Source organism: Pseudoliparis swirei, chromosome 3 (assembly GCF_029220125.1).
Source record: "Pseudoliparis swirei isolate HS2019 ecotype Mariana Trench chromosome 3, NWPU_hadal_v1, whole genome shotgun sequence".
NCBI classification, from domain to species: domain Eukaryota; kingdom Metazoa; phylum Chordata; class Actinopteri; order Perciformes; family Liparidae; genus Pseudoliparis; species Pseudoliparis swirei.
In genome coordinates, this window is record NC_079390.1 from 5,189,331 (window position 1) to 5,216,334 (window position 27,004).

General features: G+C 46.1%; 2 protein-coding genes and 1 long non-coding RNA gene across 5 annotated transcripts; 2 read left to right on the top strand and 1 right to left on the bottom strand.

Annotated features, from left to right (window-relative positions):
• Positions 1–268: 268 nt before the first annotated feature.
• Positions 269–12,225, bottom strand: scaf4a (SR-related CTD-associated factor 4a). 2 transcript variants are annotated; one of them, XM_056411731.1, is made up of 19 exons: positions 11,990–12,225; positions 10,575–10,658; positions 10,391–10,435; positions 10,135–10,296; positions 9,828–9,960; positions 8,786–8,922; positions 8,424–8,654; positions 7,893–7,972; positions 7,712–7,787; positions 7,316–7,492; positions 7,040–7,113; positions 6,719–6,909; positions 6,437–6,537; positions 6,177–6,290; positions 5,924–6,080; positions 5,600–5,727; positions 4,908–5,049; positions 4,402–4,527; positions 269–4,226 (listed from the first exon to the last, which is right to left on the bottom strand). In XM_056411731.1, exons 1-19 carry the CDS (start codon positions 12,017–12,019, stop codon positions 2,227–2,229), a joined length of 4,188 nt encoding a protein of 1,395 aa, XP_056267706.1. In that variant the 5' UTR covers positions 12,020–12,225; the 3' UTR covers positions 269–2,226. The 2 variants fall into 2 exon arrangements, with proteins under 2 accessions (XP_056267706.1, XP_056267705.1); XM_056411730.1 differs by having other exon boundaries at positions 8,418–8,654.
• On the top strand, positions 5,004–5,984 carry LOC130191962 (uncharacterized). Its single transcript, XR_008831306.1, has 3 exons — positions 5,004–5,089; positions 5,663–5,771; positions 5,914–5,984. It is a non-coding gene; the product is annotated as an uncharacterized LOC130191962 (long non-coding RNA).
• On the top strand, positions 11,370–25,357 carry hunk (hormonally up-regulated Neu-associated kinase). 2 transcript variants are annotated; one of them, XM_056411733.1, is made up of 9 exons: positions 11,370–11,555; positions 17,738–18,030; positions 18,674–18,729; positions 19,155–19,290; positions 19,397–19,524; positions 22,063–22,189; positions 22,294–22,462; positions 22,685–22,847; positions 24,018–25,357. In XM_056411733.1, exons 2-9 carry the CDS (start codon positions 17,825–17,827, stop codon positions 24,767–24,769), a joined length of 1,737 nt encoding a protein of 578 aa, XP_056267708.1. In that variant the 5' UTR covers positions 11,370–11,555; positions 17,738–17,824; the 3' UTR covers positions 24,770–25,357. The 2 variants fall into 2 exon arrangements, with proteins under 2 accessions (XP_056267708.1, XP_056267707.1); XM_056411732.1 differs by lacking the exon at positions 11,370–11,555 and adding an exon at positions 14,029–14,836.
• The last annotated feature ends 1,647 nt before the right edge of the window (positions 25,358–27,004 follow it).

The window sequence follows — 27,004 nt, forward strand, 5'->3', positions numbered from 1 at the left end:
GAGGACCGGTGGTTCGATCCCCAGTTTCACTCACCCATGTCGACTTAACCCCAACATTGCTCCCGTAGCTGTTCCTACGGCTGTTCCTACGGTGTGTGAATGATGTAATGTAGTGTTAAAGCACTTTGAGGAGTCAGAAGTCTAGAAAAGCGCTATATAGGTACATGTCCATTTTCACCTTTAGTTGAATTACTCCCAAATCACAGTTAATACCAGGCCTGTTGCATTTAAACAGACCATTAGTGTACCATCAATGAAGCAAGGAATATCATTTGGTACAAAAATAGTTTATTAAAAACAATCTCCTCCGGCTGAAATAGTGGAGACTTTATGTCCATGTCTTTTGTGTTATTAACAAATCATAGAAACATCCGTCAATTTTCAAACCATTAGGAGTTAAAAAAATGTTAAAGCAAGAGGCCTCAGTTGTTCCTTCCAAGTCAATTTCCTTCTCTACGATAAATGAATCACGGATTATAAACAACAAATACACCTTTGAATCGTCCGCGATACAAGCATATTTACAGCAGTGTGTCCCAAGCAACTGTTTTATCGCCTTAGTTTTTGCTCTTTTGAGTTGGACTTGGAGAATCTGGGCTTCAAATTTGATCAACTTCAGGTACAGCATGTCTGCAGTAAGAGAGACACTACGTTTTTAAAAAAAAGCTGTGTTTGTCACCAACAACAGATTTACACTACAGGGCAACATTTTGTATCTTCTGGTGGCCAAAACCCAAAAAATATATCAGTATTTGACTGGGGGCACACGAGATGAATTGGAAGACTCTTTTGTCTGATCCAACAGAACGGCCCTATTTTTGTTCTCCATACGCATGGGAAAAAGAAAAGACCACCATAAACATAAAGCTCATCCAGTCCGCCTGCTAACTTATGTAAACACAATGCTCAGCCAGCTGGCCCCAGAATTATTGCAAAAGTGCAATACTTCAAAAAATGAACCTGTTAATTTATTCTTTAACTGTACGTATCTCTCTCTTTCTCTCCCGCTGTCTCTCTATATAAACATATTTTAAAATCATTGTGTGTATATATAAAAATACACACAAATAACCAATTGAAAGATCTGAAGTGACATCTGCTCAAGTACAGGATGTAACCCGAAGAATTCTTGATTCCCTCAATCTGAAATTGATATACGTTTGGGTGAAATTCCTGTTATCAGCCAAATATGACTACCGAGTATGATTCAAGCGTTCAAATACTTAAGAAAACACGTATTGAATGTGATTTTTTCCTTTCTTTTCAAAGGACATTGGGTATTTAACAGTACATTTGCATTAAGTGGTTGGTAGAATGTAGAGCATTATTTATTTTGCCTGAAATAAAGTGTGTTAAAAAAGGATGAAAAGTGGAGATTTAAATCAAAAGGAGATGTGTGAGGAAAGTAGCAAGCCTAATTCTTCGTGTGATTTACCTCTGCAAGTCATCCCCAATGTGTACGCTCCCCTTCCTATTCAAACGTGATTGGATTGTTAAGGCCACGATAGTCCTTTCAATGCTGAGAATAACTGGCTGTAATCTTCAATGAAGAGCAGACATGAATCATAAGATGAGTTGAAAAGAACAAAGGAAAGGAAACGGTGCTTGTATTATCATAACAGTTGTTTGAGAAGAAGATATTCAGTGTTTGACATGACATTTTGGCAGATTTGTTTTTTTTAAACTATTAAAATGAAAATATTTTGAGGAGTGAGCGCCTGCTATCACACAGATAAGGCAATGAAGTAAACAGAAGTTATGTTTCCCTCGTCGGCAAACCAACATAAAAGCTAAGCTCAAATGAACCTAAAATGGACGGAGAGCCATGATAACATGCAAGCACTGTGTTCATTCTTTCATCTTCCAGAAAGAAAGAAAAACAGTTGACAGCCAATATTAAAATACAGCAATTTTACCAAACAGATTTGTATGTGGTTATGCGTTTCCAGAATCAGACGTAAAAGCCACATTTGACAATTAGCCAGTCGGTCTGAAAACAACCATTTGACATGTTTGAAACCGGTGTGGGAGACTGTTGTTGTTGCCGCCCGTAAACGGTTAATTACCAACTGGCAAACTGTGACGGGCTAGAATCATTATTCTTATTATGCCAGGAGTTGAGGTTGACTATCATTGTGAAAAAACACCTTTAAAAAAAATAAAAAATAAAAATAATGAAATCAGTGGTTCTCCAGCAGTCTCTGACTGAAGGAGCAGGGAGCCAGTCTATGACGCTGCTTCCGGTTTTGTTTCTGTGGGCTCACTTTGAGCTGAGGGTGAGGGCACCGAGGGCGTCGGCTCCTCTGCAGCGGGGGTTACCTCTGGTGACGGAGCTAAGAGTTCAGAATCGGCCTTCTTTTCAGAAGCTTCTACACTTGGTTCTTGACTGGTTTCCGTAGCCGTTGCAACGGGAGTCACGGGAATTTGCTCCGTGGCGTCAGGGGTCCGCAATGTTCCTACGTTTTCCAGTTCAGCCAAGCGATCATCCCTGTCCCAACGCGTGGTCCTCTCTCGCCTCTCTGACCGCCTCGGCCTGTCCCCTTCTTTTCCTTCAGCTCCTTTCCCTCTTTCTCGACCCCCTCCTTCTGCCTTTGCCCTTTCTCCTCCCTCACCCCTCCCCCGATCCCTATCCCCATCAGCACCCCTCCCCCGATCCCTATCCCCATCAGCACCCCTCCCCCGATCCCTATCCCTATCAGCACTCCTCCCCCGCTCCCTGTCGCCATCCAAGCTGTTTCGCCTTTCCTTCCAGTCCCGCCTGTTGTCTCGATCTCTATCTCGATCTCTGTCCCGATCTCTGTCCCGATCTCTGTCTCTCTCCCATCCTCCTCCCCGGTGACCTCCTCCATCTTCTTGCCATCCTCCGAGTCGGTCCCTGCCATCCATTCTATCTCCACCTCCTCCCCTCCCTCCATCACCAAATGGACGCCTTCCACCTCCAAAACCTCGATCCCTCTCTCTATCCCTGTCTCGATCCCAGTCCCTGCCTGGCTCTCTGTCCCTGAATCCAGGCCTGTCTCCCCTGAATGGTCGGCCTTCCATTTCTTCTGGCCCCTCCAGGCCACGAGGCCCCTCCAGGCCACGAGACCCGTCCAGGCTACGAGGCCCGTCGAGGCCACGAGGCCCGTCCAGGTTACGAGGCCCCTCCAGGCCACGAGGCCCCTCCGAGCCACGAGGCCCGTCCAGGTTACGAGGCCCCTCTAGACCACGAGGCCCCTCCGAGCCACGAGGCCCGTCCAGGTTACGAGGCCCCTCCAAGCCACGAGGCCCGTCCAGGTTACGAGGCCCCTCCAGGCCACGAGGCCCGTCCAGGTTACGAGGCCCCTCCGAGCCACGAGGCCCGTCCAGGTTACGAGGCCCCTCTAGACCACGAGGCCCCTCCAGGCCACGAGGCCCCTCCGAGCCACGAGGCCCGTCCAGGTTACGAGGCCCCTCCAAGCCACGAGGCCCGTCCAGGTTACGAGGCCCCTCCAAGCCACGAGGCCCGTCCAGGTTACGAGGCCCCTCCGAGCCACGAGGCCCCTCTAGACCACGAGGCCCGTCCAGGCTACGAGGCCCCTCCAGGCCACGAGGCCCCTCCGAGCCACGAGGCCCCTCTAGACCACGAGGCCCGTCCAGGCTACGAGGCCCCTCTAGACCACGAGGCCCCTCCGAGCCACGAGGCCCCTCTAGACCACGATGCCCGTCCAGGCTACGAGGCCCCTCTAGACCACGAGGCCCCTCCGAGCTACGAGGCCCCTCTAGACCACGAGGCCCGTCCAAGCTACGAGGCCCCTCCAGGCCACGAGGCCCCTCCAGGCCACGAGGCCCCTCCGAGCCACGAGGCCCGTCTAGGCCACGAGGCCCCCCTGGTCTAATAAAAGGAGGAGGACCCGGATGAGGAGGACCGTGAGGAGGAGGACCCTGCCCATGCGGAGGGAAAGGAGCCCTCATATTGTGGGGAGACATCATTCCGAAGCCTCCTTTAAGTGGAGCGGGCTCATGGTGCATCATCTGAGGGTGCGGGCCTCTAGCAATCATCTGTGGGAGCATGGGTGGCATGTTGGGGTGAGGGGGTCTCGGCCCGAGGGGTGGAGGGAAACGCTGCATGTGTGATGGCGGGGGAACCGGAGGACGCTGGAGTGGCATCATACCGGGCCGCGCGCCAAGCAGACCACGAGGAGGGGGCTGGAGGTTTCCGGGAGGAGCACCAGGGAGGGTACCTGGGGGTCTTATGAGCTGGTTACCTGGTGGGGAAACGAATACAATGTTAACCCAACTTCTATGATCACAATAGTACCATTTAACAAATGCCTGGTGATGTATATACACACACTATATAATTATCTTTTCATCATTCACATGTTTGTCAATCAACCAATGGAGGGATTGAAAACTACATTGCATCACATCCAGACTGACCCATGGGTCCCATCTGTTTGTTGAAGATGTTGGGACCGTCCAGGATGTCGTCATTCGGCGAGTCTTCCACGCCACCTTTGGAAAGAGGTGGTGGTCCAAGAGGCATGGCACCTGGGGGAGGGAAACCTGGGGAGACGCGAGGGTGGAAGGGAGTCAGGGTTCCGTTTGTGGACGATATCCCCTGAAAAGTTGGTCCGGTGGAGTTTGTTGTGGTGCAATAGCAAAGCACCCCGAGCAAAAGACATGATGATCACATTATTAAAAAGTTAAAAACAGCAGTCCCATGTTTTTTTGCAGTTACTCATTAAAAAAGTAAGCGGAACTTAGCGACCACAAATAGACCACCAACACTCTTGTGATTATTTCATCATGAGCTCCTTATGACACCAGAGTAGATACACAAACACTTCAGGAGCAGTTGAACATCGCGTGTCTTTCTTTCAACACTGATAAACATGTAAGGAGAAGAAAGACACTGAGAAGAAAGCCAGTGACAAAAGTGCTACCTGGAGGCATCTGCATGGGGTTGAAGCCAGGTCGGATGAAAGGAGGAGGGGGGATGCCTGGGGGGAAGGAAGGCGGAGGCATGCCCATGGGACCAGGAAAACCCGGAGGCTGGAGAGATCCCACACCCATCATTGGAGGAACCTGAGAACATTTACAGGGATTTACTTCAGATTTTAAATGGGTAAGTTATTTATTATACGACCCAGGCCCACCCCTAAGACACACAGCGAGCAAAGGAACTTTAGACCACAGCCATAAACATTATCTTTTCTAAGCTACAATATATGGATAAGATTACAAAAACTTTCCATACTATTTAATAATGTTGCCTCCATACTTATGAATGACTTGGAATTGAGTTCCATAGGAGTGGAAGAAAATATGAATGTACTTAAATATCTGATATGTTTTGTGATACTGTGGCAATTCTCAAAAAAATATTCTACCTGCAAGGATTCGTTACAAACAGTGGCTCATATTGCACAACAAGTAGTGCTATGATGTTGGATGTTGCACACGGCCCTACCACACACACATTTGCATAGATCCCTCAAAGAAGCAGGCACAAACTCCTAATCAGTCAGTTTAAAAATGATATCTTACCTTTTTTTTTTATTCTACAACTGTAATAAATCATCATATACCTAATCCCAGACATTCGTGCAAGTAACATCTTGCAGTTGTTGTTTACCTGTGCAGGAGGAGCAGCCACAGCATTTAGAGGTAACGCGTGTGTCTCCTCTGACTGCTGCAGCTCTGACCGGCCGTTGTGGGTGAGTTCCTCCTGGAGGCCGAGAGTATTCCTCAATCCACTCCACTCTGGAAAAGACCGACGCCACACAGACGCGTTAAAAAGCAGACTGGTATATACACTATGATACACAATAATAATCAATAATACTTGTTTCGTTGACATATTTCAATAATAGCATTCTGAGCAATTCCCTACTCCCATATCGCTCATGTTTTGTTTGTATGATTTCCAACTGTTCATGTGCCTGTCAGGAGTCTTTACCTGGTGATAAGGTGTCTGCATCCAGGACACCTCCTTCTTTGAGCTCCTCCAACTGAGCCTCTCTGAGTTTAGACCACGGGATGTAGGTGACGCCGAGATCCACGTCCCAGAACGGTTTGAAATCAGCCTTTATGCCCTTGTTTAAAGCCCACGCAATCTGGCAAGGAATAAACAAAAACAACTCTTGATTCCAGAGACATTTCTCCGCTCTCTCTTTGAATTTGCTGCACAGCAGCCCACGTCGCTCGCTCACCTTGATGGACTTCTGATTCACTTTGTGAGATCCTCGACTGAGCTTCTGCAGAGCCTTGAAGGCATCTTGCCTGTGTATCATGACAATATAGGCACAGCCACGCGGAGGGATCATCTTCACAACAAGGGAGGACAGTCAGACATGTCAGGGAAATAAAAATCGGTATTTTTTTCATCTTTGGATTGAAAAAATACAAATGCCATTGTTACAAAAGACACAAGTTGGATCACTGTGACCGATCTCCACATGTCAAAACTTACATTGATGGAATCTATCTCCCCAAACTCTTCCAGTAAACAGGCGACATCTTGCTGGTGTGTCCTCTTGTCCAACTGGCCCACCCAGAGAGTTGTACTGCAAACTGTTAAGGAGACGGACCATTTCAGATGAACAGTTAGATATGCATAAACACTTGGAATTAGAGGGAGGACTTTTTTATAGCACATTAATTTCATGAAACTTCTGAAAACTGCATACATCTAACAGGTCGTTTCAGGTGAATGTACTTGAATAAATAAGTCCGTAAATGGAGTATGACTCACTGCTTAATGTCTCGGTCTTGGGTGCTGGAAGGCCTTTCTGTCGCCGCTCTCTCTCCTTCTCCCTCTCCCTGCGCTCCAGCGAGCGAGCGCGTGGGGAATGGTGACGGCGGTCTCTGGAGCGGGAGCGGGATCGCCGATGCCTGGATCGCCGTGTGCGGGAATTAGACCGTGACCTCTTCCGCTTTGGAGACCTGGACGGCGCAATGAATGAGCACCAATAAAAAGCGTATCCATATAAAACACAATAAACAGTGAAACATTATTAACAATGCTGAGACAGAACATATGTTAGACACATCCGATCCCATTTCCGATGCTTACCTGGAGCCCGAGTGCGATCGTCGACCGTGTCTGCCATCCCTTGTCGATGAATGGTCCATATCCATTGACGAATCCTAACATGGTATGACAAATTAATGATTAGGATTTAATGCAAATATTAAAAAATTCATATGAGGCTGTTTTTTCTGGCATCAGATTTGAATTTGAATGCAAATGTAAAAAAATAAATAAAAAAAGACTGGAAGTGTACTACCTGTATGAACCTAACATGTTTTGTTAGATGTTGCATACCATTTGTACCATTTCTAAAGCTACCTGTTGTTGCTGGGCCGCATTGTGGAGAGGGTATAGCCCCGGAAAGCCTGGAGGCCCAGTAGAACCAGGGGGGGGCTGCCCTGGCAAAGCATGCCCCAAAGGAGGCATCATAACTGGGAAGCTTTGTCCTGGCTGTAAACCATAGGCCTGGAGCTGGCCATTAGGAGGCAGAGGGACCTAAGAAGGACAACTAGAGTAAATAGTGTGTGCCTACAACCAGGTTTTCCAAATACATAGTAAAAGTATCATGCAACACAAGCTATAATTGTGGTTGTGATAGGAAATAGTATTTAAAAGTTTGATGTTAAATTGATTTTTAAAAAGAAACCTGAATAAAAATATGCGATGGCTTGAAATATGAGTTATTTTACAATTATAAATGGTTGCTCTTATTACCTGTTGTGAGCGGTCTTGCAACATGTTCATCATTGGTGGTTTAAAGTGCTGTTGGAAGGATGGAGGCTGCTGCATACTGAGATGAAAAAAACAAAACATTAGCTTCACAGAATCAATCAGAGCATCTTTTTTCTTGGCATTGCAGAGCTGCTGTATAATGCACAATAAGCAAAATGCTTACAAAGAGGCATGCGATTCATCCTTCTTTGTTTCTTCTCCAACTTCTGGTTCATCATCATAGTCAAAACGGTCCAGCAATTTCTAAGAGAGGTAATGAATGTAGAAAAGAGCACAAATGTCAATGTTTTTAACATGGAAGAGCTTGGTGTTTTTTGTTTCTCCTGCTCCCACACTGTACCCCTCTAGGGGCATAGTCGGGGGGTGGCTTTTTCTTTTTCTCGCCTCTCTTCCCTCATGTTATGCTGTAATCTTTCATCCACCCTTTCCAAGATGGCGCCGCGGACGGCGCCTCGGTGTCTTGGTGCGCGAATCTTGCACCTTCCGCCAAAAAAAGTTCCTCGTTTGTTTGTGAAAACATTCTTTGGCAATAAACCTGTTTCTGATTCTGATTCTGATTCTTGTACAGCCTCAGATTATTTATACTCTAAGCACTGTCCTACAAAACATCTAAACAGTGTCTGATCTCCAAAATGTCATTCAGAGTATATTAAGCTGTTGATGGCATATGCCAATACAAAAAACGCACTTCCACCTTATCAAAGGCTGTCTTCTGCTGGGCGGCTTGGGCGGCTTGGGCCGCTTGGGCGGCTTGGGCGGCTTGGGCCGCTTGGGCTGCTTGGGTGAGCAGAGGCGGTTGCGGGTCGACCCTGGCCAGGCTAGTGGCAACGTGTTGGGCCTGTGTTTGACTCGTATAGACTGGAGGCTGAGTGTTGGTGTCAGGCTTCTCAGGCTGCTGCTGGAAGTTTTGGAGCATCTGTTGAAGCTGAAATGCCAGTGAAAGAAGAGGTATGAGTGAGGAGCTAAGAGATGTGCAAGCAAAGATTAATAAAAGCAAAATGATTGAGGTCAAAGGTAAAAAAAAACCAGTCTGCTCTGGTACACAAACGCACACACCTGCTGGCCCTGCGTGGACTGGAAAAGCTGCGCCACAGCAGCAAAGGCATCAGAGTTTTGAAGCTGCGCGCTGGATGTAATGGTGGAGTTTGCCGTTACCCCAGTAACTGGCTCTTTGGCTGATGGTGAGGGAGAACCTGAGGGGAGAGACACAGCAAGAACATGTCTGTAGAGAGCCACACACATGCCTTCAAATGGCAGAATACTGATCACAGATTATTACCTTCGCATTGAAAATGCCGGAAGGTTATGTTTTGATCGCCGTGTATTTATTTATTTATTTATTTATATGTATGCGTGTTATTCGCAAATCTCAAAAAGTATTGAACCGAATCGCATGAAATTTGGTGGGATGATTGTTTATTATCCGGGGACCAGTTGATTAGATTTTGGGATCGATCGGGTCAAAGGTCAAAGGTCATGAACAGGTCAAAATCTTTCGCAGAACTCAAAAAGTATTGAACCGAATCGCATGAAATTTGGTGGGATGATTGTTTATTATCCGGGGACCAGTTGACTAGATTTTGGGATCGATCGGGTCAAAGGTCAAGGTCAAAGGTCATGAACAGGTCAAAATGTTCTTGAATCGCATGAAATTTGGTGGGATGATTGGTTATTATCCGGGGACCATTTGATTAGATTTTGGGATCAATCGGGTCAAAGTTCAAGGTCATGGAAAGGTCAAACTCTTTTTTTACCATAGCACAATACATTTTTGTCCAATTGGCATGCAACTAATGCCAAAATGTTCATAATTCAATGCCCAATCTTGTGATATGCGAAGGTATGCGCTCTACCGAGTGCCCATTCTAGTTATTATATTGGTATTATCTCCAAAAAGTTAGTTTATCATCAATTCACAGCAAAAGTATGTGGTAGCACACAAGAAAAAACACAAAAACAAAACTATGCAATATGATGCAATATCGCCGTTAAAAATGACATTTACAAATATGTCCACTCAGCAAACGTAGATTAAGAAAAACCGAATACAACTATATTGAGGTAATCACTACGGCTCATATGTACTAACACAAAATACCTGGGTCATCTGAGCCCGCGTAGGGCGCAGCAGCACTGCCAGAGCCAGCTGTCATGTCCAGGAGGGGCTGAATAATCTCAATCTTGAACACGCCATTCTTCTGCCACAGGTTCAACACCCGCACGATCTTACACTACAAAAGGAAAATAAGAAAGCAAGGAAACGGGTGAAGGACAAGGAATAACAGGAAGCTGATTTAGGTCAGGATTTGTCATTAGAGGGAGCTAAATCCTTCAATCCCAAATTGGTAATATTTGTGACGACAACACTACAGAACACTACAGTCACTGTGTCTTCATGTTCTTACCCTGTCCTCGAAGGGGCAAAGGCAGAGGTTCTCGAAGGTTCCTGTAATATTTTTGGTGAAACGTGGGCCAAACACGTCCTTGTCTGATCCAAACTGGTGTCTGGACTGCCGAACAATGGAATCCACCACATACAGGCCGGCTATCTTGTACTCACACTTACACTAGAAAGAGCGGAGGGAGAATACAAACATGTTGTCAATTCATGTTCTGTGAGAAGGAAATGGTTGATAACGGAGTTTAGACGAGTTGTCTCACCTTTTTGATAAACTTCTCCACAATCTGGACAACATGTTTGTAAAGCTGAGAAAGAAAAAAAAGCAAGTGAGCATGTCATTATCTAGATATAGACTCGGAAATAAAAAGGTTATAACAGAGAAATACTGTTCAAATAAAAACTGAAGTAACTCTCAAAATGAAGAAATGCCAAACTATTTCTTACTTTCATAGCTTTGATGGCCGATTTGGTGATGGAGATCATCTTTGCCCGAGAGATTGGGGGCTTGGCGTCTATCAACGAGAATAACTACGGACAGAGGAGACGATAGACGAGTGAGAAGGTGAGAGGAAAGGAACAAACAGCAACACAGAGAGGAGAGTGCTTAAGGAGTTTCAGAGGTGATGCCAAACATCTGTGCTCCATTGCTTTTGATTTCCAACTCCGAAGACACATGTTCAGTTAAGTTGCAGAGTTATAAGCTCCAGTGGATCCTGATCTTAACCAGCTCATAATTAAATATAGATGATAGCAATTTGGTAAATGACTCAAAATGAATAGAATGATAAGATACACCTGTGTTACAGTATGGGGCAAAGAAATAAGAAATAAACTACACATGGATAGCAGGGGTCTGCTTTTGAGGAAACTAAAGCATCTGCACAGCTGTGTGGTGCAATAGTTTATTAGTTTGCCAACTCTGAACAAAAATAACAGGTCAGGTACTTGGGAGAAACTCATTTATAGAACACTGAAATGCATGTGTGCTCTTATCATATGAGAACTATACAAATTGACATATTTCTCATATGTACATTATATTATGAACATCCATAAACAACAACGGCTTCCTCTGTTTGTCCCAGACAGACAATGCTATTAATGAAAGTAATACTTTTTTTCCCCAGTAGCAACAGAAACCGCTCAAAAGGGGTTTATTATGATTTTCTGCGACGAACAAATACTGCGACCAGCTAGTTATGAAGCATGTTTGTTTATGTTTACCACTCAGCGGGCCCACCCACACCGACTGTGACGTTAACCAATTAAGAATAAAAATCAGCAGGAACGAGACTAACCGAACACACCGATGGATGACTTGACCCGTCTTGTGACTGGGCCAGCATCGAGCGTCAGTCTTCGGGCCTTGCAGCCACTTGGCCTGGCGTCTTCTAAACGGACACAGCCGCTGACCCCCGGAGCGCGGTGAGAACATGTCGTGCGCAAGCAGCGATAACAATACGACGAGAGTGTGTGTGTTTGGCTTTAGCGCTGCTCCAAACACACCCGTTAGTAGCCACGCTCTCTCACGAGCTCACGTAAACGTTGGGCTTACTAACTTTGCGCAAGGTTAACGTCACGAGAGCCGATGAGGATGGAACTGTCGTTGCGTTAGCTCGCTACTCGGCATATAATTTGCTTCAGTGCTCGCGTAAATTGCGTTGCAGGAGCAACTACAGCGCAACACGCTAACTGGGTTCGCCTTAAAGACGGCTACGATGGAGAAGTTCAGCTAGCTTGCCGAGCAGGCCGCTGCTCAGTCCGGCTGTTAGGTTAGCTCCACAGCAACACGGCACTGTGACCAGCGCCGCGAGACTCTGTGACTTCGGGGTCTCGGCGAGCCTCCCCCCCCAGCTCACCTCGTGGTTAAAGGCGTTGACGGCGTCCATGTTTGCCCGACGCTTCCTAGTATTCCTCCTTACTCCCGAATCCCGGCTAAAAGCGACGTTTATTCAAGGAAGGGTCGGTCCAACATGTCCGCTCCCGGTGGCTAACAGCGGTTAGCCTAGCATCGGTAGCTCTCGGGTCGGCGGGCAAAGCATGATGGGATTCAGACGTGTTGTTCCGGGCCGTGGCCACTAGGTGGCGGAGCGCTTCAAAGATTGAAAACATGAGACTGTCCTTTAAGATGTGGTCGATTTAGCTCATCGGGATCCCCGGTCAACAATGTGCTTTGTGCCCACACTGACCCCTGTTCCTCCAATGCTCTTTGCGTTGTGTGACGCAGATCAGGTCACGCATCACCAGGTCAGGTAAAGTGCAAACTCAGCAGACCTTCACCTACTCATTGTATAGGCATGGCAATCAATAGTAGGCCTACTATGAGGAATAACTACATGACCTCAGGGTAAACCATGGAACCAAGTTGAAGGCATTCAATTGTACTTGTATTACTGTGGTACCCCAACACAGTATCAAGTTACAACGTTAAGGAGTGTTGGTGAAATAATACCTTTTTATTTCATTGTATTTGCTGTGGTGTGGTGCTTCTCAAATTCAAACCGTGAGATGTGCAACTTTTTCATTAGGAATCTACTTTTAATTGAAAATGATTGCCTCCAAATTATTGACAAATTCCAACACAAGCTGTGTTTCCACGCCTGAACATACCTCCTTTATGGATTGTATCCTTGTTCTACAGGATACTGTTAAATTACAAGGATGCATATTCTTCATAATTTATTAAAAATGAATGACATAGAAGTGTGGAAAAATCAGCAAGAGGCAGGCTAACTCATGGCATTAGTCATATCGATCAATCAAACTGTTATTACAGACTCAAGGTCCAGACAGTACAAAACATTAAAATATAATAAAATACATACAAACTCACAAGTAAAAAAACAAACAAAAAACTACACATGCTTTACAAATAAACAGCTGTACCAGTTTCTCTACATATGGGAATGGTAGCGTGTAGTGCTGAATTTTATATTTGATAAAAACATGATCTCATTTTCGGAGTCAACTCATAGAACTGACTGTGTTCTTGAAGTACATCATCACTCCAATAGGTGGTGGTATACTTATATTTTTGGTTTCAAGTCTGGGTGTCTGGTTTGGTGTCTCGAAAGCATGGTCCAGTAGGCTAGACAAACTGCAGGTGTATTATTCTCACTCATTCTAGAAATCCATACAAGGAGTGAACAAAACAGAGCACGCGTGTATATACAATTAAATCTGATGCAGTAACACCACCAACTGCAGCCTTTAAAAACACAACAGAGTTTAATAAACACTTTCTCTGACACACACTCAAACATAAACATACATTTGCTAGTAGAACAGGTACCATTGCAGGACTATTCTATTGGATTGAATGACATGTCATCTGTTATTTTTGTTCTGCCCTTGTAACAAAACATGAGATATAATCATATTAAGTCGGATTGACCTGAGCTGAAGACAAGGACAGGAAGGAAAAATATGTCTCAAACTGTTGCCCCTCCCTGCAGGTGTCCTCATCTGAGTGATGAACACCATGTAATTAGGCCACTGAGCCTCAGAGCCAGGAGCACAACGGTCTTATACTTGTTGGCAGCAATCCAAGTCCGTTTTATGTCCAATAAAAAGGTTATGGAGCACCTTTTTATATCGAATTGACCATTTCACATTTTTCGTGATAATGTATTGATACATGTGGTGCCCACCTCTCTGCCAGTGTTATGAATGCAGGTCTGCGTGGTGCAATATGGTGTAAACAACTGAACCCTTTACGCGCACTTCTTTGTGACAATACAATTCAAGACGGGCAGAAACCATGCGGAAACAATTCAGTAGTTCAATATGCAAATAGTTGGAGCGGCGGGGAGGTTTCATCTCTCCGCTCCGCTTGTAAACACGCTCTTTGTTCGCAGCCGTTTCTCCAGCGCGCGCGCGGCAGCGAAGTCGAGCTGTCCCCCTTGTTCTCACATGTGCTCCGCCCGCCTCTGCTGATTGGATCTAAAGGTACCCCCGGCTACCACGAGCGCGTGTGTGTGTGCACGCGCGCGCGTGCGCGTGTGTTTCTCTCATAAGAAACGCCCACCCACATGACCGGTAAAGTCAGTTCAAACTGAAAAACACGCCGCCTGCACTCAGACTATTCAGGAGACGTCGATGTGGGGAGCAGGGGAGCAGAGTAGGAGCCGTTACCTCTTGACTGAGATACACATTTTGTTTTGTTTAGAGCAACACAAGTATGAAGACAGATTGCACCAGTTTACAACTTCCCATGATTGAGTCTTGACATTTTTTTCCCTCCATCCTGAGCTCTTCCACTCATCGAGACGCGTCTCGGAATCGGCCGAGTGCGCTTCACTGGATGCTTTTGGGGCGGACAGGTGGCGCGAGCTGCGGTTGTCCTAATTTGTTATTAAGGGCAAGACGCAGGCGGCACGTTAAGCATTTAATACCCGCCTTCAAGGTGGGAGAGGTTGGGGACGAGGCTGCGCAATTTGTCCTCCCTTCGTTAAAGCAAGGGAGCTGGGATGCCAGTTGCAGACAGCAACATGGTCGTAGACAGCAGCCACGGGGGTTATGAGGGTAAAGCCCCAAACGGTGCCGGGAGTGACAGCATCCTCCCGGCCTCGTGCAGTCCTGCGGCGGAAATGCTGAAGAACTTTTACCACACCAAACGGGTCGGGAACTATCTGATCGGGAGGAAGCTGGGAGAAGGCTCGTTCGCCAAAGTTAGAGAAGGTCTCCATGCGCTGACTGGGGAGAAGGTAAGCCTGGGGGAGGGGGGGTACTAGCTCCACTGTGCGTCAGATGTTTTATATTATATTATATATTTGTGTTTTTCTTTGCTTTTATTGTTATATATAAGTATTAATGTGTAGGTGATGGGGTCTATCCCATACCATCCAAGTTAAAGTTCATTTAGTCACTGATTTCTTCCACTCAAAAACTTGTGACAACCGAATGTTGTTTTTCTTTTAGAAATCCATACATGAGTTTTCTGAATGCAATAGGCCATAACATTTCGGATTGTGACTGCAGCATTGGTAATAGTTAAAGGTGGTTGTAAGAGCCAAATGCATGATTTCATTTGTTCTAATAATTTAGTTTTAAAAGATTTAAAAAGGTAACTGAATATAAATCCTTTTCATTATGATTTGAAAGAATGTTTAGTTTAACATATATCATTTAGTATTGTATTTAAAAGTTGAATAACTCGTCAGAATGCAGGCTCCCAATCGGGTCACGTCATTATACCACCTGCGTGTTGTGGTGGTCAGTGTCTGTTGTCACTTGGCTCATGCGTGTCACCCAGGAAGTCCTCTTCGCCCCACATTGTGCTTCTCATGCCATCTTCCTCGTTCCTCATCAGTTGTTCCCTTTCTCAGAGAAAGTGATGAGCCCAGTTTGCAACGGGAGGCTTTGTTCATGAGCTCATGCTGCACCACCAGCTGCTGAACTCAGCCATATGCACAGCATGGCTTGTTTTCTAGCCAGTGACAATATTTACTTGTGGTGTGTGTGTGTGTGTGTGTGTGTGTGTGTGTGACCGCGGCCCGTCTCTCACCCTCATAACTGGGTGTTCGCTCTCTTCCTGAACCTCTTCTTTGTCTGCCTGCTGCTGGTGATCTCACCGCTGTGGGCGCGCACAAGCTTCTGATAGGCACATCGAGGGAAAGTGTTTGGCCTATGAGAGCCGAGCTGCTGCTCGCATATGAAAGAGTGCGCTTGATGAATGGGCCTCCGCCTCATTCTGATTCTGCCAGCACAGGGCTTTGATCGGGGCCACCATTGGCCACTGGTTGCCTTTGTCTCTCCAGGCTGTCTTGAGGGTCAGCCAGGACATTTACATACTGAAAAACAAGTCCTTTCTTTAAGTGTCCCTACACGTCGACCCATGTCCGTTTGTAAATGTGTACAGCAAAATACGTGCCCCTGTTTTTTAATTTTGCATATTAAAGCGTATCAGATATTAGTTTATCCTGTGGTCCCCCCCCCCCCCCCCTCGGATTCTGTTTTCGTAAAGAGAAAAGAAAGCACTCCTCTCCTCTTCCCGCACGCTCTTTGTTGAGGATGATGCAACCGCTGGCAATCACACAACCAAGCACAGCACATGCTCTCTCTCCCTCTCTCTCGCTCCCTTTCTCTCTTTTTAATATATATTCAGGCTTCAGCAGGCTCTGGGAGGGCAGTGAGTTTATTCAAGCAAAAGGGCATTCAAGGGGGGAAAGAAATACAGTACACGAGAACTCCCAGATCCTTTTTTTTTAGCATTACTGGAAAATCCGTTTGGAGGGATGAGAGACTGCTCTGTGTGTGTGTGTGTGTGTGTGTGTGTGTGTTAACAGGCAGGGGGTTTGCACCTGAGAGGAGGTGAGAGATGGTGCTATCGTGGTCAGGGGGGCCCGGGAGGTCACATCCATGTATTCTTGGTGTCTGTAACCCACTTTCCCCTCCATATTCCACCACTCCCCGCCCCCCTTTTCTCACTGAGGGGTGCCTGATAAACAACTGAAGCCCCCTGGCTGGGCACACCCCTCCCCCTCTATACCCCCCCCCTCTACATATAGACTAGCCTACTGTAAATACAGGGCCCCACTCCCCATGCATACCCTACACTGGGTAAACACGGGCCATCTATAACTGTATTGTGACAGCTTAACACACACACACACACACACACAGAGGCAGGTTTAATTAGCAGCTTTAAAAAAGGTTTTCAGCGGTGAATCCATTATCTGAGATGAAAGGACGAAGGTATAAAATAAAGACGGGCTGAAGGACGGAAGAAAGAGAAGACGTGCGCACACACACACACACACACACACACAGCCACTTTGGCGCTGGGCATTTCATTAATGGATCTGGTGATTACTTTGTCCGGTCGTGCCTTTCCGCGTCTGCGGGCTCTCCTTGAGATGATTTGCTGTGTATGATAGCCATGCTCTTGAACTCGGTCTAGACGGGGCACAAGGAGAAGCGGGCAGCGGATGAATCGGAGTAGATGGGTACAACGTTATTGGATGTAATTAGCTCAAGAGGGAGGCGTTTGTCATAAAGGACGTGTTCTGTGGCTTTTATGAGGAGGAGACTGCAAGTTTATCCTCCAATGACACGATGAGGGCGGAGAAGCGTATCAGAAGATGCTGGCTTTTCATTTCTTACAGAACTTTTGCGAATCTGTTCTGTTCGGCCCGGTGACTCGGCATCAGAGAACGAGGCCCATCCTTCCCCGGCCTCCTCTCATACATGTGTCGCCGTGTCTCGTGTGTGTTTAGCTGTGACTAAAGTGTGTTACAAATTGGGGAATATCAACTGTCCATTTGGCCGCGGCGCCTTCTCAACAGAACATTTGCCGCCCCCCCCCCCCGTGTTTATGATGCTTCAGTAAGCACGCCGACTCACACACACACACACATACATACCTCCCCCCCCCCCCCCCCCAGCAGCCTCTGGGACCTATAGCGCCCGGGCTGCCCCGCATTGGGAGCAGCTGTGAGTGAGAGGTCAGTGTCGAGTTGTATACCCTGCAATGGAGACTGAGCAGCTTGTCACCTGTTCCACGACAGCTCTCTGAAAACCTTTCTCTAAGACACGGCAATGCACCAGTGCTTTGTCTAAAATGAGTCCCTCACCTCTTATCTCTCTCTCTCTCTCAATTTCTCCAGGTGGCGGTGAAGGTAATCGACAAGCGGAAGGCCAAGAAAGACTCGTACGTGACCAAGAACCTGCGGAGGGAAGGCAACATCCAGCAGATGATCCGCCACCCCAACATCACGCAGCTGCTGGACATCCTGGAGACGGACAACAGCTACTACCTGGTGATGGAGCTGTGCCCCGGAGGGAACCTCATGAACCGCATCTACGACCAGAAACGCCTGGACGAGCGGGAGACTCAGAAGTACATCCGGCAGTTGGTGCTGGCCGTTGAACACCTGCACAGAGCAGGAGTAGTGCACAGGTAAACACAAAAACAATGTTTAAACGCACAAAGACACACACACACACACAAATGTTAGAATTTGAGTAGAATTTGTATACTGACAGTTTGCCATGGATAGCTCAGTTCCTTCAAAATCTCAGTCCGACATGATCCTCCTTCTCAAAGTGTGGGTCTGTATTATGCACATTGATTTTAATCCCCAAATACTTATATATTTTCATGCTTTTAAGGTTTCGAAAGAGAGCTGCAGAATTTCTTAATAGCGAAACCCATTAAAGAAAATAGATTTTCATGTCGGACATTTCTCCCACACATTTTTAAATCCTATGATAAAATGTTTGATTTGATTTTAGGGGGGGGGGGCGGAATAAAACATGAACTGCTTCTAACTTAAATTCAGATGTAAATTTCACAAAGCCCTCTGTGGGAATATTCAATTATTTGTTGCCTGGGAACTAAATTTCCATCATGGAGATGCGGCCAATGTAGATAACTGACTGGATTTATTCGACTGATAAGGGTCTGGAGGCACACAATAGAGCCTGAATATCAGCCAGCGTGACCCACATTGGGAGGGTCATGTCTGTGTGTGTTGGGCCTTGTGCATTGTGTGACTATGACAAGTAATCTAATGTAAACACTGACACTCTTTGTCTTCCAGGGATCTGAAGATAGAAAACCTCCTGTTGGATGAGCAGAACAACATAAAGCTCATAGGTAACGCAAGAGCTCTTACATTTGACCTTTTTTATAACTCACTTCTGTTTAGTTTTTTTATTGTCCAGCGCCATGCTGCTTCTTTGCAATTTCCTGCGAATAAACGTGTTGAAATTCCGGGGAATGAATTAAAATACGGAAAGAAAAGTTAAAAACAATTCAAGAAATAAATACCAAAAGAAGGCCTGTGTTGCCATGCGCTCGGCAGGAGTAAAAAGATGTTCTCGGTTGGAGTGTCGTGTCCCACATGTGGTGAAGAGCAATTAAATATCCTGTTAAACCCTTTATGAGCTCTCACCAGAGTGCTAATCTGCATGTGTGTGTGTGTGTGTGTGTGTGTGTGTGTACCGCTGTGATGGGGCGACGCAAGGATAGCAATAAACCCAGAAAAAACCCCACTCACCCCACCTCTCTCGTCCCTTCAGATTTCGGCCTCAGTAACTGCGCCGGTATCTTGGGATACTCTGACCCGTTCAGCACCCAGTGTGGAAGTCCAGCCTACGCCGCCCCAGAGCTGCTCGCCAGGAAGAAGTACGGGCCCAAGGTGGACGTCTGGTCCATGTGAGTGCTCATGAGTCAACATGTAATCCGCTGTTGACAAATGGCAGCTTATTTAAATAGATTTTGATTATTTCCCCGAGCTGACGTGTGCATTTTGATCTTCCAGCGGTGTGAACATGTACGCCATGTTGACCGGGAACCTGCCGTTCACCGTGGAGCCCTTCAGCCTCCGAGCCCTCCACCAGAAGATGGTGGACAAGGAGATGAACCCTCTACCTCCCTCACTCTCCTCAGGTACAAACAAATTAGCGCAGAATCAGTAACTTCTTTTAAATCACTTCTTAAAACCCATTTTTATAAAACAGCTTTTAAGTGATCTAGTCTTTTTATGCATAACTTTGGTTCCCCTAATTTAGTTGTCTGTTTTTAATTTATTTGGTTGTAATTTATTTGGTTTTTAATTTACTTATTTTTTATTTTCCATTTGATTTTTTATTTTAATTAGTGCTGTGAAAAATAACACGTTAACTCAGTTAATTCAATTACAGGTTTAACTAGTTTTTTTTTTTTTAACGCATTTAACGCATGCGCAGAATGAGCTTCCAATCTGTCTGTTGTTGGTCGTCGGGACGAAAAAAAAGTCACTTGCAAAATGAGCTTCCAATACACCACTTCAATCTGAACTCTGTCCGCTCTCATGCAGACGGTCTGTTCATCAGTAATGATCCTTCCGCAGGTTCACCTCCGGAAACCTTGTTACGACTTTTACTTCCTGTAGATCAGGGTCTCAACACGTCGATCGCGACCTGCCAGTCGATCGCGCGTAGTGTTGGTAGATCGCATGACATTAAAAAGATTGGCCCGCCCCCTGACATGTTCTCTAGAGCACGTCTTTGTTCTTTTATTAAACTAAACGTCTGTTGTTGATCGTATCTCCACAGCAGCATGTCATCTCTGTCTCTTCGCGTTGCGTTAACACTTATCGATCTCCGTCTCGCGCGCCGCAGAGCTCCGTGCGCACGCATCGGGACCGAGCAAAAAAAAAGTCACTTGTCAATCTGTCCACCTGTCCGGGCCGGTGAGGTTTCAGTTTTGCAGCGGTGTCCCCGCCGTCCCTTTCATCACGGCCCAGTTCATGAAGAAAACCCACAGTCAGTTTGCCTCAGCAGCTGCTCGAGGAAGACTAGAGGCCTTTAGATTGCATCATGGTGGAGTTAATGGTTGACAAACAAGAGACAAATGTTCTGTTTAACCCTCCTGTTACCTTTACATTTACGAACATATTTTACCCTCGGGGTCAATTTGACCCCAGCAATTAAAACCTCCAGAAAATTATTAGAATTAATATTGCTTCCCAAGTTTAAGTGTGAGGTACTTTATGTTTGTTTGTTGACTACCTAAATAGCCCTTTAAATAAAGAAAAAAGTTGATATTTCTTATGTTTGACACAGTGAAAAACAGCCTGGGGTCAAATTGACACCAAAGAACACCGACATTAAACATTGAATGGGGTCAAATTGACCCGAAAGGTAACAGGAGGGTTAAACATTCTGTTTAGGATGAAGATGTATTAATGTTCCATATGGAAGAAAACTGCTAAATAACAGCTGAGTTGCAGCACCATTGTATAGAAGAATGTATAAATGTATATATCCGTCTTTTGTCATAAATCTCTATGTTCTCACAAAATATACCGAGAATATCGGTAATATGTGATTAATCATGATTAATCCACAGAAACCTGTGATTAACCCGATTAAAAATTGTAATCGTTTCACAGCCCTAATTTTAATATATACTTTTAAATGTAATATTGGTTTCTTGCTATTCCACTTGTTTTGCTTTGACTCTCTGTGGAGCACTTTGTAAACATTGTTTTTAGAGGTGCTATATAAATAAAGTTATTATTATTATTATTACTATTTGATGAGTTTCTAGATGAACAGTCGTTCCTCTACTGTTGAGGAAAAGAAGATGAATCTATCAACTCATCTGGCCTATAAAAAAAAAAATACTCGCATATCACTGACACGGGCGTGGAGTCGAAATATATACGGCGGATAATTTCAGGTTATGACTGCACGCGAGAGAAAGAATGTTGATGTTCCGGAGTCTGCAAGGAGACACAAACAAATGCATAAGCTGCTCCGTTTGTATTGAATGACTGTCAGTCTGTGTACATCAGCTCAGTGGAAAAACAATCTATTTATGTAGCTTCACGACAGTTTATCATAGGGAGAGAACATTCTCGACATGTGAGGAGTCAAAAAAAGTGCGTCAATCAAACCGCAAGTTGCGCAGTGGAACCGGTTTTTAATGAAGCTTTCCTGTTCCACTTATTGTACAGAAGTAGAATTCTGACTAAAGTTGCGTGAAGCAACAATTCTGAAACGACGAGACGAAATGTTCCATCGGAGTGCAGACGTGTGTGTGTGTGTGTATACGCTTCGCTGGAGGCGGCGACACTCGCAGTCGCTTTGTTCCTCTCCAATACCAACAGAGTTATGTCAGTAACTCTGAAGGGCAAAAGGATTCGGTGCGTCATCTCATCTGTCCTGTGTCGTACCGACCGGACTGAAAGCCGATGAGAAGGATGAAGGAAGCCGGTGTCGTCGGTGGGAACGACTGGATAAAAAAAGGATTCGCAAATCTGTACCCGTCCTCCAACTCGTCATTGAAGACGGTTGGGACATGATATTCATATAATATTGATGTTCAGTGTCAACCAAGAGAGGTTACATTTGCGTTTCAGTAAATGATCCTCTCTATGCCCCGAGTTGAGCGTGGCTGGTGGCGTATGCTTATTTAGTATTCTCTCTCTCTCTCCCTCAGCTGCTATCTGTCTTCTGAAGAAGCTTCTTGAGCCAGATCCCAACAAGCGTCCCAACATCCATCAGGTGATGGCTGATTCCTGGCTACAGCTGGCCAACAGGAACACTGGGGCACCGTACCTCAACAGGTAGACTCATTTTTCAAGTTTTGTCTTTAGTTTTGTTTTCTGAATAATCCTTTTTACATTAAAGCATTAACCTCCTCGCTCTGCGTTCCCCTTCCTGCGTGCAGGATTCACATTGAGGAGATAAACCACACGGTGTTGCTGCACATGACGGAGAAGATGGCCTACAAGCACAGCGAGGTGCTGGGCGCCGTCCTCACCAACCGGGCCTGCCACACGCTGGCCGTCTACTTCCTCCTCAACAAGAAGATGAAGAGACTCTCTAAAGAGTACAGGGTGAGGGATTCCTTGCTGACACTTGTCGCGTGGCGTAATAAACCATCTGCGCCTTTTCATGCTAAACGCGGTCGACCTGACGCGGTTTCTAAATGACACCTGAATTCAGCGAAGAATTCGGAGGCGTCCAACAGGTTTTTGTCTGATGCGAAGAAGAGCTGCTTGTAAAGAGCTGCTTGTAAAGAGCTGCTTGTAATGTGCCGTCTGGCCTCGTCTGTGTAGGAGATGCAGTTCCAAGAAAAAAAGAAAGGCGAGAAGCAGAAATGCGAATTCTACCAGACCCAGTGGCGGAAGCACGTGGACAAGCTCACCATCCCCCCCAAGCAGACGCCCGTCTACCTGGCTGTTGCCAAGGGGCCCAGCAAGGAGAAGAAACACCGAACAGGTGAGGCACCGTCCGGGGGCAGATTGGGCAGATTTGTAAAAAAAAAAATAGCACTTTATTTATTCCATCTACTTTTATTTACTTTTATCCATACAGGGTAGGTTGACTGAGCAAGTTCTTCACACATACTTAGTTTTCTTGGCATCCATCCACTCCTCCACCCATCCATCCACCCGTTGTCTGTCTGCCCACCCACCCACCCATCCATCCATCCGAGAGGAAACATCCAGGATAAGTTGCCAGTTAATCGTATGTAGAACACACGAGCACTTTTAAAATGTCATCTACCTGTCGGGTGAAACGACAAATGACTGAGAAAGTACAGAAGTACACTTCTTTTTTAAACTGAATTTAATTTTAGCAACACGGCAGCGTTATGAAATGAAGAATTTGTAAACAAAAGGTTTGATGGGTGGGTGGAGTCCGTCACATCCCACGCCTTTGAGGCAGCAGGGAACCGGGGCCGCCTCTTCTCATTTGCCTATAAGAGCTAAAAAGGAAAAAGTCCCGTAGGCTGTTCCGGATCCAAAGTCATGTCTGGACGGGCTGTTCTCCAGAATGCTGTAATCCATACCGAATGTACTTGTACCTTTGACACCTGCTTGTTATATGATCCTCACTCACCTGACGTGTATAGTCTATACAGGTAGAGGTCATTATCGCTGCGTTGAACCTGCAGCCAGTTGAGCGACAACTAATACTTCAAATGTTTGATTGTTACCTTCGCATTGAAAATGCGGAAGGTTATGTTTTGATCGCCGTGTATTTATTTATTTGTATGCGTGTTACTCGCAGAACTCAAAAAGTATTAAACCGAATCGCATGAAATTTGGTGGGATGATTGGTTATTATCCGCGGACCATTTGATTCGATTGTGGGATCGATCGGGTCAAAGGTCAAGGTCATGAAAAGGTCAAACTCTTCTTGAATCGCATGACATTAGGAGGGATGATTGGTTATTATCCAGGGACCATTTGATTAGATTTTGGGATCAATCGGGTCAAAGGTCAAAGTCATGAAAAGGTCAAAATCTTCTTTTATCCAATTGGCATGCAACTGATGCCAAAATGTTCATAATTCAATGCCCAATCTTGGGATATGCGACGCTATGCGCTCTACCGAGTGCCCGTTCTAGTTTCATGAATGTAACGATGCTTCTTATCTCTTCAGGTCTGTTGCGGGCCATAACTGGGGGTCATCGTAATTCCCCTCTAGCGCCGCCGGGCACCGTCGCCTCTTCCTCCATGGAGTACCTGGAGATCCAACCCGTCTACTCCAACACCCCGAAGCAACGGCGGCGCTTGGCCACGCTGCCGCAAGTCAACACGAGCCCAGAACACAACATCCCGGCCCCGCCGGCGCCGTCGCCGATCGGCATGCACTCCTACGACTCGCTCTCCAAAGCGGAGCAAGTCGAAGACGCCCCCGCCTCCGCCTCCTCGCCCTGGTACAAGCTGACCAACGGGACCCTGTCGCCGCCGCGCCACGTCTCCGCCTTCCAGCCCGACTCTTCGTACCTGAAGAAGGCGACGGTCCCCAGTCCCCCCGTGCTCATCGTCAACCCGCAGCCCAAGAAGAGCGCGTCGTCGGACTGGGGCGGTTCCTCCGACACCAGCGGCAGCCCTCCCAGCACGATGGGAAGCCCCCCGGGCGGCTCGGCGTTCAGCCCTCCCAAGTCGGCCTTCAGCCCCCTCAAACCCACCTCGGCGTTCAGCACTCCTTCCAGCAGCAGCGACCCCGACAGCCCGACGCACCGCAGCAAGTTCCCGTCCATGGGAATCGGACTGCTGCTCAAGAAGAAGGTCCGGCTGCAGCGGTTCTCTTTCCGGCCGGAGCAGGTCCTCGAGGAAGTGGTGTCCCCGCCGCCTTACCCCATGCAAACGCATCTCTGTGCTTCCGGCGCACTCAAGACCCTCTGCTGAGGGACGCGCGAGAAGAAAGGAACAGACGAGACTGAACTCAAGTGCCCACTCGACATTTTCTTGAAGCTGAAGAGGTCTTCCAGAGCGGCCTTTTGAACTGTTCCTTTAATGCGACTGAGCCACTTTTCAGCCACTTAACAGACCTGGTCATAAAAGAAAAAAAGAGTTTACAATATTGTATCTCTAGTCAGCGCTCTCATTATGTAATAAGAGGTGGTGACGCTGAGAGGATGAGATTTTAAACGGATCCCTGAGCAGTCACTAAACCTAGCTGTGGCCTAGATGCAGAGTGGACATGGGACATCATGTAAGACACACACACACACTGTATTATAAACTGAGTTAAGACGTATTCTCTTATGTAATATTGCTGTAACTGGTTACTAATTGAGGCGCAGACTGATTCACACCAGCGAACAGATCCCAACTCTTACCCCTGACCCTGTTGTACGTGTGTAAATGTTTCGTCTCTCGTTAAAACGGCCTCTTGAGAGGTTCCCACTGACTTCCAGCCAGCTGGCACTGGAAGAAGAAGCTCACTGCACTATTCTTTAATAAATAAATAAAATACATAAATAAAAACCTGTAGTGACAACGGTGTCCACCATCTTTTACCTCGCTGCATTATGCACACGTGGCTGTCTCACGGCGGTGGATCGTGACGCCGCTTCGTGTGGATTTGGTCGCGGTGTCTGAGCGTCGGCGTTAGACTCCCAACACAATAGAAGTACCGCAAGGCGAGTCACGCTCTTACTTTGAAAAGCAGTCTCATAAACCGCCACTGACAAATAGCTGTCACTTTTTTTATATACACACACAAGTGTTTCATCACTATCCAAAATGTCAGTCTTTTTCGTTTTGACTTCCTCATAGCCTGTTCAGTCAGTTTTTGAAAAAGAAAGGAAAAAAGATTTTAAAAAACATAGAGCATCCAAAAGCCTTATGAAAACTTATGAACCTCACGAAAGGCAAGGCGGGAGGATCGCGTAACGTCTATGAAAAATAATTCACTTCCATTTGTCTTAATGCTGTCGTCTGTGCAACAGTGTTACGTGTTTACTGCAATGACGAGTATTTGCCAAGAGCTCTCAGTGATGTGAACGTTGTGCTTGTAAATAATAGCCGACTCGTGTTTTTCTGTCTCTTATACCGTTGTGTACAAAGCGATTGTAAAAAAAAAAAAAATTATCAAACTAACAGTTTTTTGTTTTTTTTACATCTTAGCCGCTCCATAAGACTATTTGACGAAGGTTTCCATGGCAACATGAGGCTTCTCACTGTTAAGATACTGTAGAATCTGTTCCCGGTCCAAATGGGGGAAGTTGCATGCAATATTTCACGAGTCGAACTCTACTGCCAACATTTGAAATGACGTCTTTGTACCTTGAGATTGATACAGACTCCAGATAAGGGAGTGTGTGTGTGTGTGTGGGGGGGGGGGGGGCGTCTTTTTGTAAGATTTTTGTAATAAATGGTTTTCTTTAAGTGTCGAGAGATTTTTATGCTGTATAAAATATTTTAAATATTTATACTGAATCCATTATGTGTCGTGTCTGTTCTTTTTCAAACGCACCACGCTTACTGTGTGGCTTCACTCACGTGCACACGGCCAACGCAACAGTTTATAAGCTTAATAAATATAGAATGAATACATTTAACTTTATAAAATCGAGTTAGTATTGCTACTATAATAATATTATTTTATGTAATATTTAAATAAGCCTGGGGCACAAACTTTAATGCTGAATCTCACACCGAGCACTAGGAGGAATCTCTAGAATTACGATCTCAATGTGCCACTTGCCCAACATACCAGATTCATTTCTCACGGAAACACCTGTGGTCGGTAAAAAAAGAAACACACCCCTTGGAACAGCTGAAGAATCCTGAGAACTGACACAGACGCATATTAGGACCCCTCCCTCTTCACTCACCCACACACATTGCAGAATGCAGACTTTAATCTACTCAGCTGTGCCCCCCCCCCCCCCCCCCCCGCCATCATAAACCTCTTTTGGGGGACGAGACAAAGAAGGGGGGGGGGGGGGGGGTCACCAAAGCTCTGAGACAAACAGCCACAAGCACAGGACCATATAAACGGGGCTGACCGATTAAACCGGCGTGGCTAAACTGCACTGGAAGCCTTTTGTTTTTGAACAACATGCAGACGGCTTGTCAGAATCCCCCCAGTGGAGGGGGGAGGGGGGAGGGGGTGGGGTCCGCAGAAACCACCAA